Source organism: Pelodiscus sinensis, chromosome 8 (assembly GCF_052426305.1).
Source record: "Pelodiscus sinensis isolate ZL-2025 chromosome 8, ASM5242630v1, whole genome shotgun sequence".
Lineage (NCBI taxonomy): Eukaryota > Metazoa > Chordata > Testudines > Trionychidae > Pelodiscus > Pelodiscus sinensis.
This window is the reverse complement of record NC_143059.1, coordinates 9,626,284-9,645,421: the sequence shown is the minus strand read 5'-3', so window position 1 is coordinate 9,645,421 and position 19,138 is coordinate 9,626,284. Positions and strand designations below refer to the sequence as shown.

At 40.8% G+C, this 19,138-nt stretch overlaps 1 protein-coding gene across 2 annotated transcripts in view; it reads left to right on the top strand.

The window, feature by feature from the left end:
* DLG5 (discs large MAGUK scaffold protein 5) overlaps positions 1–19,138 on the top strand; it is a 172,634-nt gene that overhangs the window by 107,759 nt on the left and 45,737 nt on the right. For both annotated transcript variants that reach the window (XM_075934726.2, XM_075934727.2), the window contains 4 exons: positions 1,459–1,642; positions 7,039–7,298; positions 13,564–13,876; positions 17,551–17,781. In XM_075934726.2, the coding sequence (XP_075790841.2) occupies positions 1,459–1,642; positions 7,039–7,298; positions 13,564–13,876; positions 17,551–17,781 (988 nt within the window). The remainder of the gene's footprint in view (positions 1–1,458; positions 1,643–7,038; positions 7,299–13,563; positions 13,877–17,550; positions 17,782–19,138) is intronic.

Genomic DNA, 19,138 nt, shown 5'->3' with positions numbered 1-19,138 from the left:
AGCTTTGAGGTTACTGTTTTCTAATGGTGCACCATGCAAAATTGATAAGTTTGTAACGATCTAGGAAACCTTCAAAGTTTTGCACCACCCTGGTTTCAATGAAACTTTTACCCAGGTTGGCCAGTGTTCTCAAGTAACTAGTGAGTTTGGATGTCTTCTCCAAATACTTAATTTTGAAGTCTATGCATAAACATTGTACTTGTACTATGAATTATTCTTGGAAGAGAGAGGATGGGGCTCTTGAGTCAAGGTTGATTTTAACATGGTAATAAGTATGTATTTGCATTGCAGTAGCATCTAAGAGCCCCAGTTATGGACCAGGATCCCCATTGTGCTAGGTGCTGTACAAACAAGACAAAAACGTCCCTGCCCCCAAAGAATTTACCATCTAAGTTAAGTCTGAGTAGCAGATGCTGAGATCAATCTGACCCAGGTGTAAGGATTGTATATATGTAGTCCTGTAAAACATAATTTATCAAAGGCTTCATTTTCTTTGCTTGAGTTATTGCTACCTTTTTAAATTGAATTATGTCTGTAAACTCTTGCGTTATTTTGGTATGTCTACCACAGGACAGGCTATGTAGCTCAGTCATTTACTTGTGAAGGGGGGGAGTGCAAAGAGCCATTGGGGGGGGGGGGGGAAGAGAAGATACAGGCAACAGCAGTTTTTTTACAATGACTTTAAACCGTTCCCTGGTAAGTGTGAGAATGAGTTCTCAATCTGTTTTAACAATAAAACCTGGCACGGCCACGTTTTTTCTCTAAACTGCAACTTAATACCATTTTAACTCGGGCTGCTGCAACAGGAATCTGCTCAAACACTGAGCTATTGCATTGAATTATTGTTTGAATTACATCCTCAGAAATATGACGTAGTTGTGATTTTTAAATTTAAATAGACATATGTCTGCTATTACAAGCGGTATACATAATTTGGAATAACAATTGGTAGCATTACTGGTTTGGAAAGTCCCAACAATATTTTTTTGGGGAAGGAAAAAAAAGGCAGAAAGCCTTTTCTACTCCATTGATGCCTTATTCTGTGGTATTGCATGGTTTTCTTTTGTTCAAGTGTGTTGAATATGTAGGCTAATTTATTTTGCCTGGAAAATCTTTTATGCCTAGGGCCATCAACTTTGTATCTGTTTAGCAATTTCCTTGTTGAAATACACTACTATCCCAGCAGACTATGCTTGTTCTGTATAAGTGTGTCTGTTTTAACGTTGCACAGTGCTGGCAAATCGCTTTTAATTCCAGAAGGCCTCTCATTGTGCAGTCTTTCTTCAGTGGGATTTACATGCGCATGACATACAGAATATTCAGAGCTGAAGAAATTACTTAATTGTCTGCCTTTTAAAATTTGAAACGTCATCTTGGATTGATGTGCAGTAGTGCATTGGCATGAAGTGGGCTTGCTAGAAAGTTTCAATCTAATGCTCTTTCTTTGTGGCATTCCAGTACGTTGCATAGTCGACTGCTGAGTGACCAGTCGCAGCTGAAGGAGGACATGGATACCTTGAAGAGGAAGAATACTCAGTTGTTACGAGAGCATAACCATCTCCAACAGTCATGTGAGGAAATGAAGAGACTTCACGATGAGGATCAGAAAGAAATAACAGACCTTCGCAGTCAGCAACAGCAGGTAGCCTGCGGTTCTTGGCATGAATGCTATGAGCAACAAATGTTTTCAAGGAATATAAAGCCTTGCTAGGCTGGCCGACCACTTACCTTTCTTTCTACCAGTTGCAGTAATTTTTCCTGTGCGTCAAAAATCTGAGGGTGCGAAGCACCTAATTGCCATTTAAAACCCAATGGTAATATGCTTGTTTAATTATCACTGTTCTCTGATAAACGACTCTCTAAAATTGATTTTGTGTGTGGTTACTTGTCTCTTTTTCCCGTAACTCCATATCTCTAATGTCTTTTAATTAGCAAAATCATCTTACTTTGAAAACCTGCTAGCCCTGCAATATGAAGTGTCTTATAGCTCAATAGGACGAAGAGCTGTACTACTTAGCACTCTAAAAAAAAAAAAAAAAAAAAAAAAAATCCCAAAAGGAGACTATTTACACACGCCTAATTTAGCCCTAGTGTCATCTGGGAGTGACCGGGAGCTTGGTGCTGTGTGAGGAGAATTTTGGCATGGGGGGTGTGCAAAGAGGAGAAAGGAGGTGGATTGAGGTTTACGTATGATTGGATTTGGGGAGAGGAGAGAACAGTGTGTTTGAGAGATGGAGTAAGGAGGAAGAGATGAATCACAGAAGGTCAGAAGGGACCATCATGATCACCTAGTCTGACCACCTGCTTGTTGCAGGCCATGGAACCTCACCCCACCACTTCCATAACAGACCCCTAACCCAGGGGCAGGCAATAGTATTTAAAGGGGGTCCATTTGAAAATTTTTTGAAGTGGTCACGGGCTGCCCTGGAAGGGGTGGGGCCTCGGGTGAGAGGGGTAGAGCTTTAAATAGCAGGAGTTGAAAGGGCTTGCATCTCCCCTGCGGCAACCAGGCAACGCATTAGTGGGGCCGGGAGATGTGAGCTCTTTCAACTCCTGCTATTTAAAGGGTTTGTGCCTGCTGGGTAGCTGCGGGGGAGGTGCAAGCCCTTGAGTTGAAAGGATACACACCTCCCCGGCTCCTAGGTCGTGCATTAGGAGGTAGGGTCAAGAGCTGCTGCAGAGCCAGATGAAAGAGCTTAATGTGGCCGGATCCAGCCTGCTGACAGACTCTTGCTCAGCCCTGCCCTAACCTCTGGCTGAGTTACTGACTTCCTCAAATCATGGTATAAAGCAGGTTACAAAGAATCCACCATTTATACCTGTTTAAACCTGCAAGTGACTTGTCCCCATTGCTACAGAGGAAGGCAATAAAAGCAACTCACGGTCTCTGCCAGTCTCACCTTGGAGAAGAGGGGAAATTGGTTTTCAACCCCAAAGTAGGCAGCCAGACCCTGAGCATGTCGGCAAGACCCACCAGCCAGACATCTGGGAAAGAGTTCTGTGTAGTAATTTGGAGCTCTCTTCATGGAGTGTCCTATCTTCAGCTCTTGCAGCTATTTGCTGCCAGCAGTTGCAGATGGGCTCCATGTCTTTGTAGACATTCACATCATACCACCCTCTCCATAAACTTATCAAGTTCATTCTTGAAGGCAGTCAGGTTTTATTTCTCCCACTGTTCCCATTGGAAAGCTGTTCTAGAACTTCTCTCTGATGGTTAGAAACCTTTCTGATTTCAGTGCTAAAGTTGTTTATGGCCGGTTGATGTGTGTTCTTTTGTCTGTATTGGTGCTTAACTTAAATAACTCCTATCGCTCCTTGGTAATTTTCCTCTGTTAGGTAATGGAGAGATGGTGAGAAAACACTGTGCAAAGGGAAAACTTGGAAGAGTAGGAAAGCAAAAAAACATTATTAGACATTACAGATAAGTTAGACTTAGGGACACCTTGAGAGAGACATGAAAACATTTGCCAAGATGCACTGAGAAAACAAAACAAATCTGTTACATGACATTGTTTTCATGTAATATAGATCTTCTCTCATATCCCTAGATGATTTAGACCTAGAAAATATGGATGCTTAACACCTAGAAAATTCATTGTTTTAAACTCCCCATAGTCAGCCAAAGGCAGATGTTAAATAAACCTTCAAGGTATCACTTAAGTGCCTGTGTGATGGGTCAGGACCCCTGGGACGTCACCTGAGGTGCTGAAATACCACTGAGTCAGCCTATTCAGCCTAGCCTGGTCACCATTTGAACCTTGTATTGCTGAGCCAAACACTTAGGCCTCTTCTAGCAAAGCTGACAGGCAGGGCCTCCCCCAGCTGCACAAAATACAGACGCTGAGATCAGCTCTGGGAAGATTCAGTTTAAGGAACTTATTGCAGCACCCAGATACTCAAATTCTCCCCCCGTCTCCTGCTTTTGGGGTACAAACCCGAAGCTATATAAAGCTTGCCTCCTTCCTTGGTGTGAAGGAATGTCTGCACAACCCCTCTCATACCCTTCCTAGAAGTTAGAAATTACATAAACTGGGTTATATTATAAACCAGAAATACTTTATAAAGAAAAGGTACATTTTAATGTTCAAAGAGAGAGCAAAGCAAATTGCTAAAAAAAATGATGTTAGTCCCTAAAGGTATTTCTTGCGAGTAGCTATCGGCATGCAAAAGTCCAGACTCAGTTTATATTTGGAAAGTATCCCAAAAAATGAGTGGCAGTTTTTCTTTCTCCCAGTGACACCTTTAAAGGTTAGGGGAATGATTGAACAAAGTTTGGTTATTTAGGTTCACAGACACTATTCAGTTAGAACAATGCTACAGGTTGATTAATGTTTTTCAACTTCAAACTTTAAAAAAGAATGGATGTTTCTAACAATTAAGCAGCCTCAACACCAAGGTGATTTTTTTTTTTTAAAATGTAGTAAACGTGCTATAGAAAAAAATGGGCAGGAGGGCTGGAACTAAAAACAACTTGGAAGTGGCATTTAGTCCACGGTTCATATACAGAAAAGTGATCATTTAGTTAGAACAGTTACAGTAACATGTTGACTGGCTAAATAGGCTGCCCTACCTATTTTCTGTGGGCAGATTCACAAGACAAAGTTTTAAGTCAAATGATTAAGCTTTAGAACCAAAGTCTATGCAAACAAAAATAATTACTTGCCAGGTTTGAAGGGTGTAAAAGTCACAATAAACTACAAATACTGAGAGGTGTTTTCCATGTTTTTATGGGGATTTTTTAAATTATTTTAACTTTCTTTGTATTTCATCTTGCTCGTTTCCTTTGATATCAGGTTTGCTTGAACTGGTTCTCCTATACATCTTTGTGTGTAAAACTCCTAGGACTATAGGAGGTTGGGTTTATATTCCATTTTCTTCTATACTACAGACTCACTATGCGAGTTTGATCAAATTACTTAGTCTTTCTGTGCCTTAGTTTCTCTCACTGTAAATTGGTGATGTAACACTTACGATAGACGTCAGTCAGTTTTAAAGTTTGTGCAGACTTTGTTATCCATTCCAACTAAGTTTTTTGGTTATGCTCAGACAGTGACGAGTGTGCGTGGCTCCTTTTCTAATTGTGTTGTTGTGAATCATATTGTCCTGAAGGAATGCCAGCAGTCTTATCTCAGTCTTGGTTACTTTGCATCTGGATTAATCTATTTCTATTTTGGACGGTCTCTCTGACATGTCACTCTATCACCAGGTTGTTGCAAAACACAGCAGCCCAACTGCTTGAGAAACATGAATTGTTGATCAAATTACTCCTATGGTGTGGAATTGCCATTGATTTCCTGTACAGCAGCTGACTGACCTTTAAGTTTTTACTGCTCATGTATGAACTTTTCCGTTGCCATGGCTGTACCCTTGAGTCCAGCTGGGCCTATTTACTCTTCCTCATATGGGGGCACTGGATGGGACATGGTCTTTTTTGTTCTGCTTCCTGATTGTGGCAATTTCTCTCTTCTTCCCTGCAAATTCCGTTTGCATTTTAGAGCCTTTATTTTAAATGTAGCCAAATTCCTGATATCTTTGGCCGTGTGTTTTCTCTTTTAGTTTACTTTATTGGATAGTTGTTTAACATACTGTCAATGAGAAGAGGCTCCATACATTTGAGGCTGTGAGGAAATGTTTGCTTCTGTCTGGGAGCTCAGCTTGTTTTCAGTACCGCTTGTTCAGTTTTTTCAGTATCTGTTGTTTTTCTTAGACAGTTCAGTTATGGTCAAGGCCTAATTCAGGAAAACATCCCTACCCAGTAACAGCACTTAAGCTTGTGCTTAAATTCAAATGTGTTGAAGTTGAGTACTAAAAAAAATGCACCCCCCTAAATAGGGGTGGGTAAAAGAATGTGCTAAAGTTCTTTTCTGAATTGCCACCTAAGGCAGTGGTTCGTAACCTTAGGCCCAATCAGCACAGTGACATGGCCCAAATAGGGAGGGCTGACAGCTTCTGTAAGGACCCAGGCAAGGTGTGGGTGAGCCTTGGCTCTGTAGCCCCAGAGTGGTCGGGGGGAAATGGCGGGGCTGGGACAGCCAGCCTGCAGCGCTGCCCCTACTGTAGTGCAAGACCCCGCCCCATCCTTCCCCTCAGAGCTGCATGGTGCTCCAGGGGCAATTTAAAGGGCTCCAGCCACCACTACTGTTGCTGCAGTTGTAAAATGATGCATTAATAACTGTTATCACTAGGGATGTGAACAACTAGTCACTTCCCCCTTCCGCCCCCGCCTCTATCAGAAAGAGGCAGCAAGGGGCGGGGGAAGAGGAGGAGGTGCTTCAAAGTGGTAGCACCACATGGAGCCCGGGGTCAGTGGAGGAGACCCCGGGCTCTGTGTGGCACTGCTGCTTTGAAACGCTGCAGGGAGCATGGGGCCAGCTGGGGACCATTTGAGTCCCCACTGGCTCCGTGCTCCCCGCAGCACTTTTGCCTTTGAAGTGTAGCAACAACCCCTGGGCTGTTGCTATACTTCAAAAGCATAGGCCCCCTTATTAACTAATTGAACAGTCCATGCAAATTGCATGGACTATTCGATTAGCCAATTAATCTAAATTTAACACCTCTAGCTATCTTAGCTTCCAAAGCTATGTTTTGGTAAGTATTTTACAATTTGGGAGTTAACTTTCCACATTTCGTCAATATATGTTCAACTAGTCATCATAAATTAAGTTTCTTTTTATCTACTTGTGATGTTTAATTTTTTTTAAGATCCATGTATTAAAGTTAACTATTGACACCTTTTTTAATTTAGATTACTTGTCTTTAGCAATAGTCCTATTGGAAAAAAATTGTTTTGATATGGTCACATTTTCCCATTTAAACTTACTGAATATGAGTATTACCAGCCTGAAGGTAAGAATTTTCTATGTAGAGATTTACATTTCAAAATGGTCTAGTGCAACTTAAAAAGTAGCTGTAAGCAAAAAATATTAAGTAGTTGTCACACATTAACATCTCTCCTAAGAGATTCATATTCTTTTTAAAAAAGTGAAAAGACTTTAATATGTACCTCTTATTAAATTTGTCTTTTTGTTTCTTGTGAAGGTTATGAAACAGAATGGATCCTCAGAAATACTAAATAAACTCTATGATACAGCAATGGACAAGCTAGAGGGTGTGAAAAAGGATTATGATGCATTAAGGAAACGGTACAATGAGAAAATAGCAAGCCACAACACAGACCTTAGCCGGCTAGAACAGACAGAAGAGGAGAACAGACGTCTTCAAAAGCAGATCGACATGTTAATGAAACAAAGGGACACAGCCATACATGTCCAGCAGCAGTATTCCTCCTCTCTTAGAAGGTATAGGCAGCTTTTGGTAGCTTATATACGTCATGTAAGTGGCGATAATTCTGCTGACGAGTGGCATTTTTAAAGAGATGGTGTGATTAACCAGTATTTTTCCAAACATTTGCATATGTAGGTTGAAAGGAACCTACATGAATATGTAAAACACCAAAAAATCTACATTAGCCCACACAACTTCAGGAATTGAAAAGCACTGAGGGAAAATGCTCCCTTTCTCAGAATTATGTTTTAACCCATATGAAATCCTGTACAAACTGTCCTTTTGTTCATGTGCGAGAGCCTTTGGTTCATAGTATTGCTCAGAGGGAAAAATAAATCCCTTGCGACTGCCAACAATACTGCAGCCGTTCTCAGCATTTGATTTAGCAGTCTTAACTCGACCCGCTAAATCCAGTGCCAGAAGATGGATCTCTGGTATGGCAATTGAAGATGTGGCCTCACTCTACTCTGCTTGAACTCAGATAGTTTACACAAATGCTTAAAAGAAGAGTGCTAGTGTAGACAAGGCTTAAAAAAGGTATCTGTGGGTGAGATGAGATGCTATGGCTTTTCAGTGACTTAATTTAGGAATATTTACATTCCTCATGTGTTAACTGAAAGTCCAACATCAATGTACAATTTCAGATTACTCCCTCTCATCCTATTAATGCAATCCTCTGTTGGCTGTGATGAAGGCTGCAGAATGAACACCTTTACAGTGCCATTTGTGTGTGAGAGATGCACAGGAGGCTTAAACCAGCTAAAAAGAACATTTTATACACAACTCTTTTGATTCCTGGAAGTGTGCAAAAGCTTAACATTTCTATCTCTTCCAGTCACAGAAACAGAATTTTTCCAGGAGGCAAAAAGTTAGCTGCTAAAGAAAAAAAAATTGTCTGAGATACCTAGGATGAAGTTTAATAAGGACAAATGCCAAGTACTCCACTTAGGAAGGAATAATCCATTTCACACATACAGAATGGGAAGCAACTGTCTAGGAAGGAATACCACAGAAAGGGATCTAGGGGTTATAGTGGACCACAAGCTAAGTATGAGTCAACAGTGTGACACTGTTGCAAAAAAAGCAAACATGATCCTAGGTGCTTTAACAGGTGTGTTGTGAGGAAGAGACGATAAGTCATTCTTCCGCTCTACTTTGCGCTGATTAGGCCTCACTGACCACATTTCAAGAAAGATGTGAAGAAATTGGAGAAGGTTAAGAGAAGAGCAACAAAAATGATTAAAGGTCCAGAGAGCATGAGCTATAAGGGAAGACTGAAACAGCTGGGCATGTTTTGTTTAGAAAAGAGAAGACCGTGAGGGAACATGATAGCAACTTTCAAGTATCTAAAAGGGTGTTACAAGGAGGAGTGAGAGAAATTGTTCTCCTTGGTCTCTGAGGATAGGACAAGAAGCAATGGGCTTAAATTGCAGCAAAGAAGGTTTAGGTTGGACATGGGGAACAGCTTCCTAACTGTCAGGGTGGTTAAGCACTGGAATAAATTGCTTAGGGAGGTTATGAAATCTCCATCACTGGAGATATCTAAGAGCAGGCTAGACAGACATCTTTCAAGGATAGTGATAGAAATGTAGCCGTGTTAGTCTGGGGTAGTTGAAGCAAAATGCAGGACAATGTAGCACTTTAAAGACTAACAAGATGGTTTATTAGATGATGAGCTTTCGTGGGCCAGACCCACTTCCTCAGATCAAATAGTGGAAGAAAGTAGTCACAACCATATATACCAAAGGATGATCTAGACGGTGTTTGGTCCTGCCATAAGAGCAGGGGACTGGACTTGATGATCTCCCTTCCAATTCTAGTATTTTATGATTCTATGCTATGGTCCTGTCCTAGAGAACTCCTTCAGAGTAAATTTTATATACAGATTTCTATATAAATTAGAGAATCTACTTGCTTGGGGATTTGCATAATATCCTAGCCTTTAATGAGGCACATGGAATACTTTGCTCACAGCTACTACTGTATAGTCACGAAAAGAGTCCTCATGAAATGAAGTGTGTAAGTGAAATCTGTGATATAATAGTCAGACTGATGTATGCTGAAGTCTGAGGAATTTGAGGAGCTGCAGTCCTGTTCCTCAGAAACCTATGCAAAATAAGTTAATTGGACTGAATGGGGAATTGAGTATGGAAAACAGCTTGAAAACAATTCTTGTGCATGGTCAGTGTATTGTTTAAGCATGAAATATTGCTCTTTTCAAAATATATTTTTCAGAGTATCAAACGTACCAAATCTGCAGTTTAAGTTAATGATGAACTAAAACTAGCTAACTTCAGCAAGTTTTAACTACAGTTTTTTAAAAACTTGTTTAAGCAGAGTCTAAATTGTGCATTGTTTTTGCACACAAAAACATGGTTCTGACCTGGACTACTACTTTCATCCTGGGAAAAGCACATAACACTGCACCCTTGTTTCCTCCATCTGTGATATGGAGGCGATACTACATGTCAAGATTGGTATGATGGATATAACTGTGTAAATAGGTTTTGGCCACCATCCCCAGATTTAGCCTTTCTTACTCTTCAAACTCCCTCACTCCCCACTATTCCGCTTTCATAAGAGCTGTTGCAAAAATTGCTTTGACTCAGTTTCTAGAACAGGAAGCCTCTGAGCTGTGAAAGTGTGATGCCAGCTGTCTTCCTTCTTGGAAGCAGAGAGCAGACTGTTCAAGGTCAGTTCTGAAGCCAGATTTTCTGTGTGGAATTTCTCTTCAATAGCTACTCAGAATTCTGTACTATGATCGTTTCACAGATAGAAGTAATGTCTACAGAAGGTATGATTTTCCTGCCCCATTTACTAATTCCTAATGTCTCAGAGTTGGATTTTTTCTTGCTTTAAAAAAAAAATCCTTCATAGCAAGTATCCTGTATAGCCGATGACCTGGTTTCATTTGTCAGCTATTGATTTGATTCTCCCTTTCCCCACTCGCCTTCCACACTCCCACTGTTGACCTGAATGGTGTTTGGGATGCGCACTGCTACAAGGTTACACTTCACAGATGTGTATGTCTCAGGCTTTTAACGTGTGCCTGTTACAATACAATCTCCTCTTCATGTTTGCCCACAACTCTAAAAGAAAAAAACAATTAGGTACTTAATCGAGTAGATCTTTCTGTACTCTCCATACTGGTGATCTGTTAGGAGAGTCTTCGAGCTGCACTAATGGCAGGAAACACACTTGGAAATTACTGACAGATGTCATTAATGGCATGAAAGAAGCTTTAAATTTTCAGGACTCTCTCTCTCTTCCGGCCCCCTTTCTCCCCCCCCCCCCCAAATCTTAGCATTCCCTGCTTGCCAGATGAGTTCAGAGCCTGGCACAATGGATCAGGCTTACAGCTCTGGTCCCAGGAATTAATTCATAGTATATCGGCTTGCACAAGAACCATGTCTAGACCATGCCGAGTTTGTGTGTGAGAACACAAGATATACCAGAGGCATATAGGATTTGCCATGCTGGATCTGACTAGAAGTCCAAATCAGGAACCCTGTTTCTGACATTAACTATAACCAGATGCTTCAGAAAAAAAGGTGCGAAAGAAATCCCTTTTCATAAAATTATGGAAGAATATTCTGATAGAAGTTTCTTCCATGCTCCCATCAGGTGGTGTCTGCTCTGAGGCATGAAGGCTTATATGCTTCATTATTTTTTAAATTCTATCAACATAACTCTGGATGTTCATATGGGCAGGTGGTGCTTTTCTGAATCTAAGATCTTAGTCTCTCATACATTTTGGCAATAAAATTCACAGCTGAACCAAGTGTTTTGTTAAAAAGAAATATATTTTTAAATCAAAGTTAAATGTGATTCCCTTAATTTAGCTGCTGTCCTTTTTGTTTTCTCATCAAAGTAAGGCAGATAGAAGCATTCAGTTTGCCATTTTCCCCCACGCTATTTTCCATACCTCTAATTTGTATCCTTTCTTGACCATGACACTGATCATTTCCGATGCCCAGATCTGGGAACCCATTTCTCCCGTCTCCCACGCCTTTGCTATATCCATTGTGGGTTGGAGTGCCTGGATCCGGAACACCTTATTTCATGCAAAGGCAGACAGTCAATTTCTATAACGGCACATTTTCAGTATTGTTGTTGATCGCATTTTATACTCGTTGTAATATTATTTTCATTCACTTCATTTCTACAGCTTCTGTGTATCAAATACGTATTTTCCCTGTTTAAATTACCAATCTGTAGTCAGTTCATTTGCAACCACTCTGTCCTTCTCATTTCCCTAAGTGTGTTTTGCATATGTGGGGCAGGAATTCTGGAAAGAGGGATGGGGGTGTGGTTCCTGGTACACAAATAGTTTGAGAACCACTGTCTTAGTTCTTATCAGGGGTACATGTATAGATGCAGATTAGCAGAGGCCTTTAAGGTGTACATTATCTCATCTAGAAGTGTGCCTAGTTTTACAAAAGGCTACATAAAAACACTAGTAACTTGAGTAGAGACTAATTTTCATGCAGACGAGTTGTTTGTACTTCTGTATATACAATACACTGAAACATAAGTACAATATTTATATTCCAATTGATTTGTAATATGGTTAATGAGAAAGTAAGCATTTTTTAGTAATAGTGGGCTGTGACAGTTTGTATTATGTCTGATTCAGTAAGCAAGTAGGTTTTTAAGTGAGATGGAACTGGGGGTACACAATAAGGATGTTAAGGACTAGTCGACTATCTGATAAGCAAATGCTTATTGGATAGTCAGTCGACTAGTTAATTTCTCCCCCTCCTCCCGCTGCAACAAAGGAGAGGGGGGAAGAAGAGGTACTTCAAAGTGGCAGCACCACACGGCTGAGCTCAGGATCAGCTGTGTGGCGCTGCCCCTTTGAAACACTGAGGCAGCGTTTCAATGCAGCAGTGTTGCTTGGAGCCCAGGGTCAGCTAGGGACTTCCCTGTTGACCCCAAGTTCTGGAGCATTGCCATGCAGAGCCTGAGATCAGCTGGGGACTCCCCAGCTGACCCTGGGCTTCGCATGGCATTTCAATAGGCATCGCAACACGGAGCTCAGGGAGTCCCCCCCGCCCCGATCCCGGGCTCCATGAGGCCGCTTCTGCTTTGAAATGCACAAGATCCCCTGCTGGGGGCTCTTGTACATTTCAAAGCTGGCACCCCTGTGCAGCCCTGGCCCTGGGCTGCATGCAGAGAACAACATTCCTCCTTTGAAATGTACAAGAGCCCCACAAGGGGCTCTTTTACATTTCAAAGGAGGAATGTGGAAGTGCCTATCGACTAGTCAAGTAGTAGATGGAAATTCCATCAACTACTCGACTAGTAAATAAACTGATATTTAATATCCTTAGTATGTAAGACAAATCAGAGTCCATAAAGGAGTCCAATAGTCTGGAAAGGATGACAGCTATTGCACTAATGACTTGTCTGCATGTACAGCACTGCTGTAGCACTTCAGTGAAAATGGGCGTAATGCTGACTGGGAAGCTTCTCCCATTGGCCAAGTTCATCCACTTCTGTGAGGAAGTAGCTAGGTTGATGGGAGAAGCTCTCCCTTGAATATATCTTGCCTACTCCCGGGATGAGGTCCGAATAACTGTGCCACTCAGAGGTGTGGCGTTCACACCGCTGAACTATGTAGTTATGCTGCTTACTAAGTTTGTGGTGTAGGTCTAACCTGACTATATAGTGTAGATGGTGGGTGTCTTTTTAAAAAAAAATGTGATCTGCAAAGTTTTGCTATTTACTGCACTGTTTAATGGATACTCTGGATCACATGGAAAGCATTTAGTTGTATACATGTGCACTAAAACGAGGTTATCCAGAGATGAGCAGTAAATATGATAAAAGGTTTAGAAAACCTATGAGGAAAGGCTAAAAAAATTGGGTATGCCTTTGAGTCTTGAGAGAGAAAAGGTGATGAATTTTCACTTATGTTAAGGGCTGTTACAAACAGGATGGTAATTGGTGGTTTTCCATGTCTGCTGAAAGTGAAATAAGTAGTAATGGGCTTAATCTGTAACAAGGGAGATTGACTAGACATGAGAAAAAACCCTTTGATTATAGGAGTGGTTTAAACTCTCCCACAGGAGGTTGTGGAATCCCCATCATGGGAAGCTTTCAATCACAGGTACAACAAACACCCGTCCAGGACATTCTAGGCTTACATGGTCTTGCCTCAAGTCAAGAGGCTGGACTTCTTGAGTCCCTTCTGGCTGGACATTTCTACCGCTTTGTACAAGAAAAAATGCACAGTGATGGAAGTACCTCTGTTTCTTGTTTTTGTTTTTTGTTTAGGTTTGAGTCAATACAGCAAGAGCTAAGCAAAGCCACTGCGCAGAACAAAGAGTTGCAGAGAGAGATGGAGCGGTTGCAGTCAGAGGTGACACGGTTCAAAACAATGCAGCTGAAGGCAGTGAAGGATGCAGAGAAGTACAAGGAAGAGAGAGACTCTGTTTTCAATGAGTATCGCCTCATAATGAGTGAGAGAGACCAAGTGATTAAAGAGGTGGATAAGCTTCAGACCGAACTAGAGCTTGCAGAGTCCAAACTGAAAAACACGTCCTCAGAGAAAAGAGTGGCTAGTGAGGAGGTGGAAGCTTTGAGACAGGTACCAAGGGACCATTTTGCTATGGGTGGGAGGATCAAGAGTTTTACCGGTGCTTCCTTGCAGCTGTGAAAATAAGCATGCACCCGAGAGCTGGAAACCTGACTTCATTGTGGAAAGGGAATTCCCTGTTGACGTTCTGCTGGTGGCACTCTTGCATGTCAGCTCATTATATTCCAAGTGTGAGTACAGTTGGGTACCTGTCAGCTGCGGTCTGCTATATTCACTTGACTTGCTCTGTTCAGTTCACTTCAGATTCTTCATTTTAACAAGCCAACCATTTGTACCCAGTACGTGATGCACTGTATAACAATAGCTAGAACTCAAATACATTTCTTTGTTTTTTTAAACTGGTAGCAAAGAAACAAACACCGGGGTATTAACTGTTAAGAAGTAAGACCTAGCATTAGAAAATAGACGCTCAGTTTCCTTTAACATCTACTCAAAGACTAGAAGTATGTCCCCTGTATTTTATCCTTTAGCCTCTCAAATGAAAGAGGACATTTGGCACTAAGATTTAAAAAAAAAAAAAAAAAAGCAGGCACTGCTTTATAAATCATGTTAATCCAAAAGCTGTATCATTCAAGCATTATATAGTCTTAATGTTTAAAACATTAGTGCTGTTAAGAGGATTTACAAATGCAGCTTGCTGCTGAATATTAATAATACTCATTTGGTTTTCAGTTTTTTAGTGTTATTCACATACAACCAAATACTTTTCCTGCACTCATAAACCTTTTTTTTTGCTTTTCTTTCACACACTTGTAAAGGATCACATATACAGTTATCTAAATGCAGCACTTCTGAAAAACAGACTTCTTTTATTTAGGTAGCCTAAGCCATGTTTATATATGTGGCCAACACCCAAACAACCAAGTTGAAAAATGTTTGGACTAACTGTTGTTGGTGCTAGCTGTGCGGAATTTGAATTGTGAATTCCCGGTCTACACTTAAAAAATGAATTAACCTACCTGTGAGGGATCTTGCACCAAGTGTAAATGTAGTGATGTTAATGGTTGGATTCTTCTGTTTGATTGGTGTTCCACCATTTGGAGAGGTGGAATTGCTACACTGACAGACGCTTGCATGCAAAGCACTGATTCCGCTGTATGAAGTGGAAATATGAAGTGGAAATCTATCAGCTACATTGATAGAATAACTCCTTCCATTAGAATGGGTCGTGTCTGAACTTTGCCTCTACAGAGGCCTAGCTGCACTGCTGTAGTATAGACCAGGTCAAGAGGTAGGGTTTACAGAAATTGTCATTGTTGGCCTAACTCTGATCCCATTGAAGTCAATCATATTTTTAGTACTCACTTTCATGAAAGCAGAGGAAAGGTAACTTTGAGCTCTTCTGTAAATCTCACTCCAAGTTGACTGACGGTTCATAATTTGTTTTAATAATCAACACAGTTCCTACAGTAATTTGCATGGATGATTAAGCATAGGACGAAAAAAAAAAAACCAAGCTTTTCCAGAGAGCTGTGTCAATCTTGAAAGCCCACTTGGATGAGTGGTTTAATAGAGACAGGAGTGAGAGAACCCCGATCAACAAGATGCTAATTGCTGACATTTTAAAAAAAAGTTATGGATGTTTTCAAGGGCATATACAATTCCTATATACTGAGCGCACTGAAGTACCTTTTGCTAGAACTATTTTAATTATATAAATTGGAATAACTGTGTTGGGTTTAGAGTTTTTCTCTCTTTAGAACTATGTAGCTATTCTGCCTTATGAGCAGTGTGTTCCTTTTTTAGGTAATACTGATCATATAAGCTTGCATTTATCTGGTTCTGCCTGGATCTGGTACTGGGGCAGGAGTCTGAGAGGGATGTATGAGTGGTTTATTGATCAAGCAACACTTCAGCTTGTAGGTGTATGCATGATAATCCCATGTAAATGGGATTATCCCTTCAACAAGTTTGACTGCGCCTGGTACTGCAGTTACTCTTACTTGTATGTAGTGCCACCTAGTGAAAAACTGCAGTTATGATGGTCATGTATAGTATGGTCACAAATATTTGTTTGGAACTGCAAGCACTGCATCCATTTTTTTTTAAACTGTTCTAAACGTTCATCCTGCAGTACTCCTGTGCATAATGATACAGGGGGTTTTGTGTTGTTACTAAAATGTAAAAGCTACTAAAGTTTAGGGGGGTGGTTGTAATTTTTAAAAGCTGAAATTATGTAAGGTAATCAGTCATAAACTCTCAGACCTAGTGCTAGTTTCTAAATCTTCCTGGGGCCCTGTGTGCTTGAACACAAAGAGATCAAACCATATCCAGACACTTCTGAAATGTATACCACACACAAGTGACAGAACAAATCAAAAGTGGGAAAGCTTAGTTAAGAGTTTTTGTGGACAGTTTAAGGCAAGATTGCAATGGCTTTAGCCACACAGCTTTGATAAGGGTTTTTTGTCTTTATATTTGTAGGCTCAGGTAACCTACCATAACACATTACTTGTAGGATGGGGAGGTGCACAAGCAACTACCTGAGTATACAATACTTTCTCAGCTATTCAGCTGATTTTTTTTCCTTTGCCGACCAAGTTGTTTTGACTCTGGTATCTTCTGGGGATCTTAGTCACAATGTGTTGACACTGGAAAACATCCTACAAGAGTGAAAATGTTTATCACGGATGCAAACACTGTTCACTTTCTGCCTGTGAACTAGCTACATTTTCCATCTGATTATATAGTAATCAAACTGTAATTTGAGTGCCTACATACATATGTGTAGGCAGAAGCAAATTGAGTAAGAAAGAGCAACATTTGCCCAATCATTATTAGCACTGTTGAATGCTTCAATTTGTAGAAGTATTGTTTGCAAACAAGAGAATATATAAACTCTTCAGCTGGGATTTGGGACTAATTTTTTTGTACATTTACAGCATCCATTTCTACTTGCTAAAGAGAAGAAAATTCTCTTGATCTGGACACACACAGCCATGTTAGCAATCTTCCTTTCCACACTGGCAGTCTGTTGTCCTACTCCTCTCCAGAAATCCTGTTTTCCCACTGCTGTGCAGTTTAATACTCCCATCCTATTCAGCTATCGTGCTGATGTGTAATGCAGCATGATACTGAATAAGGTACATTAAAAGTACATAATATCATTTTATATTAAATAGGGATGAACAGTGTAACTGTTTAAACTATTAAATAAGCATGAGCTTATTGGTTACCATAATGGTTACACACGAGCTGCCACCCCTCACAGCTGGCTCCAGCTGCCGCCCAGTTCTGTGGGTTCTGCAGTATAAAGCTTACTCTGCAGAGCCTACGGCATGTAACCGTGTAACTGCTAAGGTTTTTAACAGTTACATAGTTACCTAATTAACCACTTTTTATCATCCCCGGTATTAAATCTGACTGGTTATCCAAGACTCCGGTGGACTCGCAACAAATGTCCTTGCTCTCGGTTTCTCAGAACCATGAACTTTCCTAATTGTGTGCTGTTATTCAGATGACAGGGTGTTTAAAGGTGGTGATATAGCAGTTGTAACTTTCCTGAATGTTGTCTGCATTTAGTATGGTCAAAGAGCTGTACAGTTCCCCTTTTTGCAGAAAGTTTATTCTACACCCATGGTTCTTAAGGTGTCAGCGTTTATTTAACTGGAAATAAGAAATATTGCTCTGTACAAAACACCCTGCAAACAATGTGTTTGTTTCAGGAGCTAAACTCCGCTCTAGTGGAACGTGATCGGGCAATCTGTGAAAGGAACGAGTTGCTGGAAAAGTACTGTCATGAAGTGAAGGATAAGGCTGAGGCCCAGAAGGAACTTGATCAAGCCTGCAAGGATATAGAGACAGTGAAGGAAGAAAGAGATGTTGCCAGGAAAGAGAGAACAGAAGCTATCATCCAGAGAGACCATCTGCTAAGGGAATATTACCAAGCTCGTCAGGTACTGGCTGTCTTCGCAGATGGCTTTTTCCTTTTAGGTCAAGGAGAGTCAACACCATTTGGCAGACTTGTAAGGTCTCCGTACAAAACTTTTTTTTTTTTTTTTTTTAAAAGCTCGATGAAGAATGCACTTCTTAGGAGGGGGTGCAACTAAGCTACTTCATAAATCAGTCACAGCTTTTAAGTTTACCTTTATGAAGGGCTAATCAGTAATTAATAGATGTCAATATATAGTTAACAGGATTGTTATAGCCCAACGGTTCATCAGGTTCCAGTAGTGGTGTGCCTGGAACATTGCCCCCTTGTGCGTCTTCCAGGACCTCATTGTGGCAGGTTCTGTTCCACCAATCAGTTTTCCCTTCAGTCTTTTTCCAGTTCTGGACAGGATTGAGGGGCTAAACTCCAGAAGAGTTCAATTACCCCCCAAATAAAAACCCAACACCCTCCCCCAAAACACTAGGCTGTTTCCCAGTCTTCCAGTGAGAGGAGGGGGAATTCACCCCAGGCTTTTCCTTTGGCTTTGGTTCCCCAGCCAGTCTCTGATTAGAGGACTTTTTGCTCCTTGGGGTTTGGCTGTTCCTGCAATGGCTGCTCTGGTGAGCAGACTCTTTGCTATAGCTCTGCAAGAGAAGCTCCTTCTGGCAGGGCTGTTAGCTCTGACCTGAGCCAGGCGGTCTTTTATCCTCCCTCTTGGCTTGGCATGTGAGACTTATCTATCTAATCTATCTAATCTATCTATCTATAATATGGATTGCCATGAGCTTTCGTGGATACAGCGCGCTTTGGTCCTCTGTGCCTCATCTCAATCACTTAATATAAATCCTTATAAAGCAATTTGTAAGTGAAACAATATAAAGTGTGACTAAAGACTCTCTGTTCTGCACACATTTCTTACAACTTACAGAGAACAAGTTATGGCTGCTAATTTTAATTATTTATATAGAAGAATTAAAATATTCCTGCAGTTTTGCAATGTTTGTAATTATGCTATCATGTATTTAAAAATCATGTACTAGCCCTGCTTCCCTATGCTTGTGTAGGAACTACATGATTTACAGTAATTGTTTAAGTAAGATCTTTCTGAATGTTTTATGTGTGCGGCATATTTTCATTTACCTTATTTCATCATAGTATCAATCCTTGATCATAATACCATATAGGCAGGTCTGGCAGCATCTTGTCACTCAACAGTGCACCCCCACCTCCCAAATAGGTAAAGGGTTGCATATGATAGACTCTAAAGGAGGAGCCTTGCTAAATGGTCTGCTAAAAGAGGCAACGGGGTCAACAGATTTTAAGGATCTGTACAGTGGGGAAAGAGACAGAGAAGGAATTGTAGGGCTCTTCCGACACAAGAC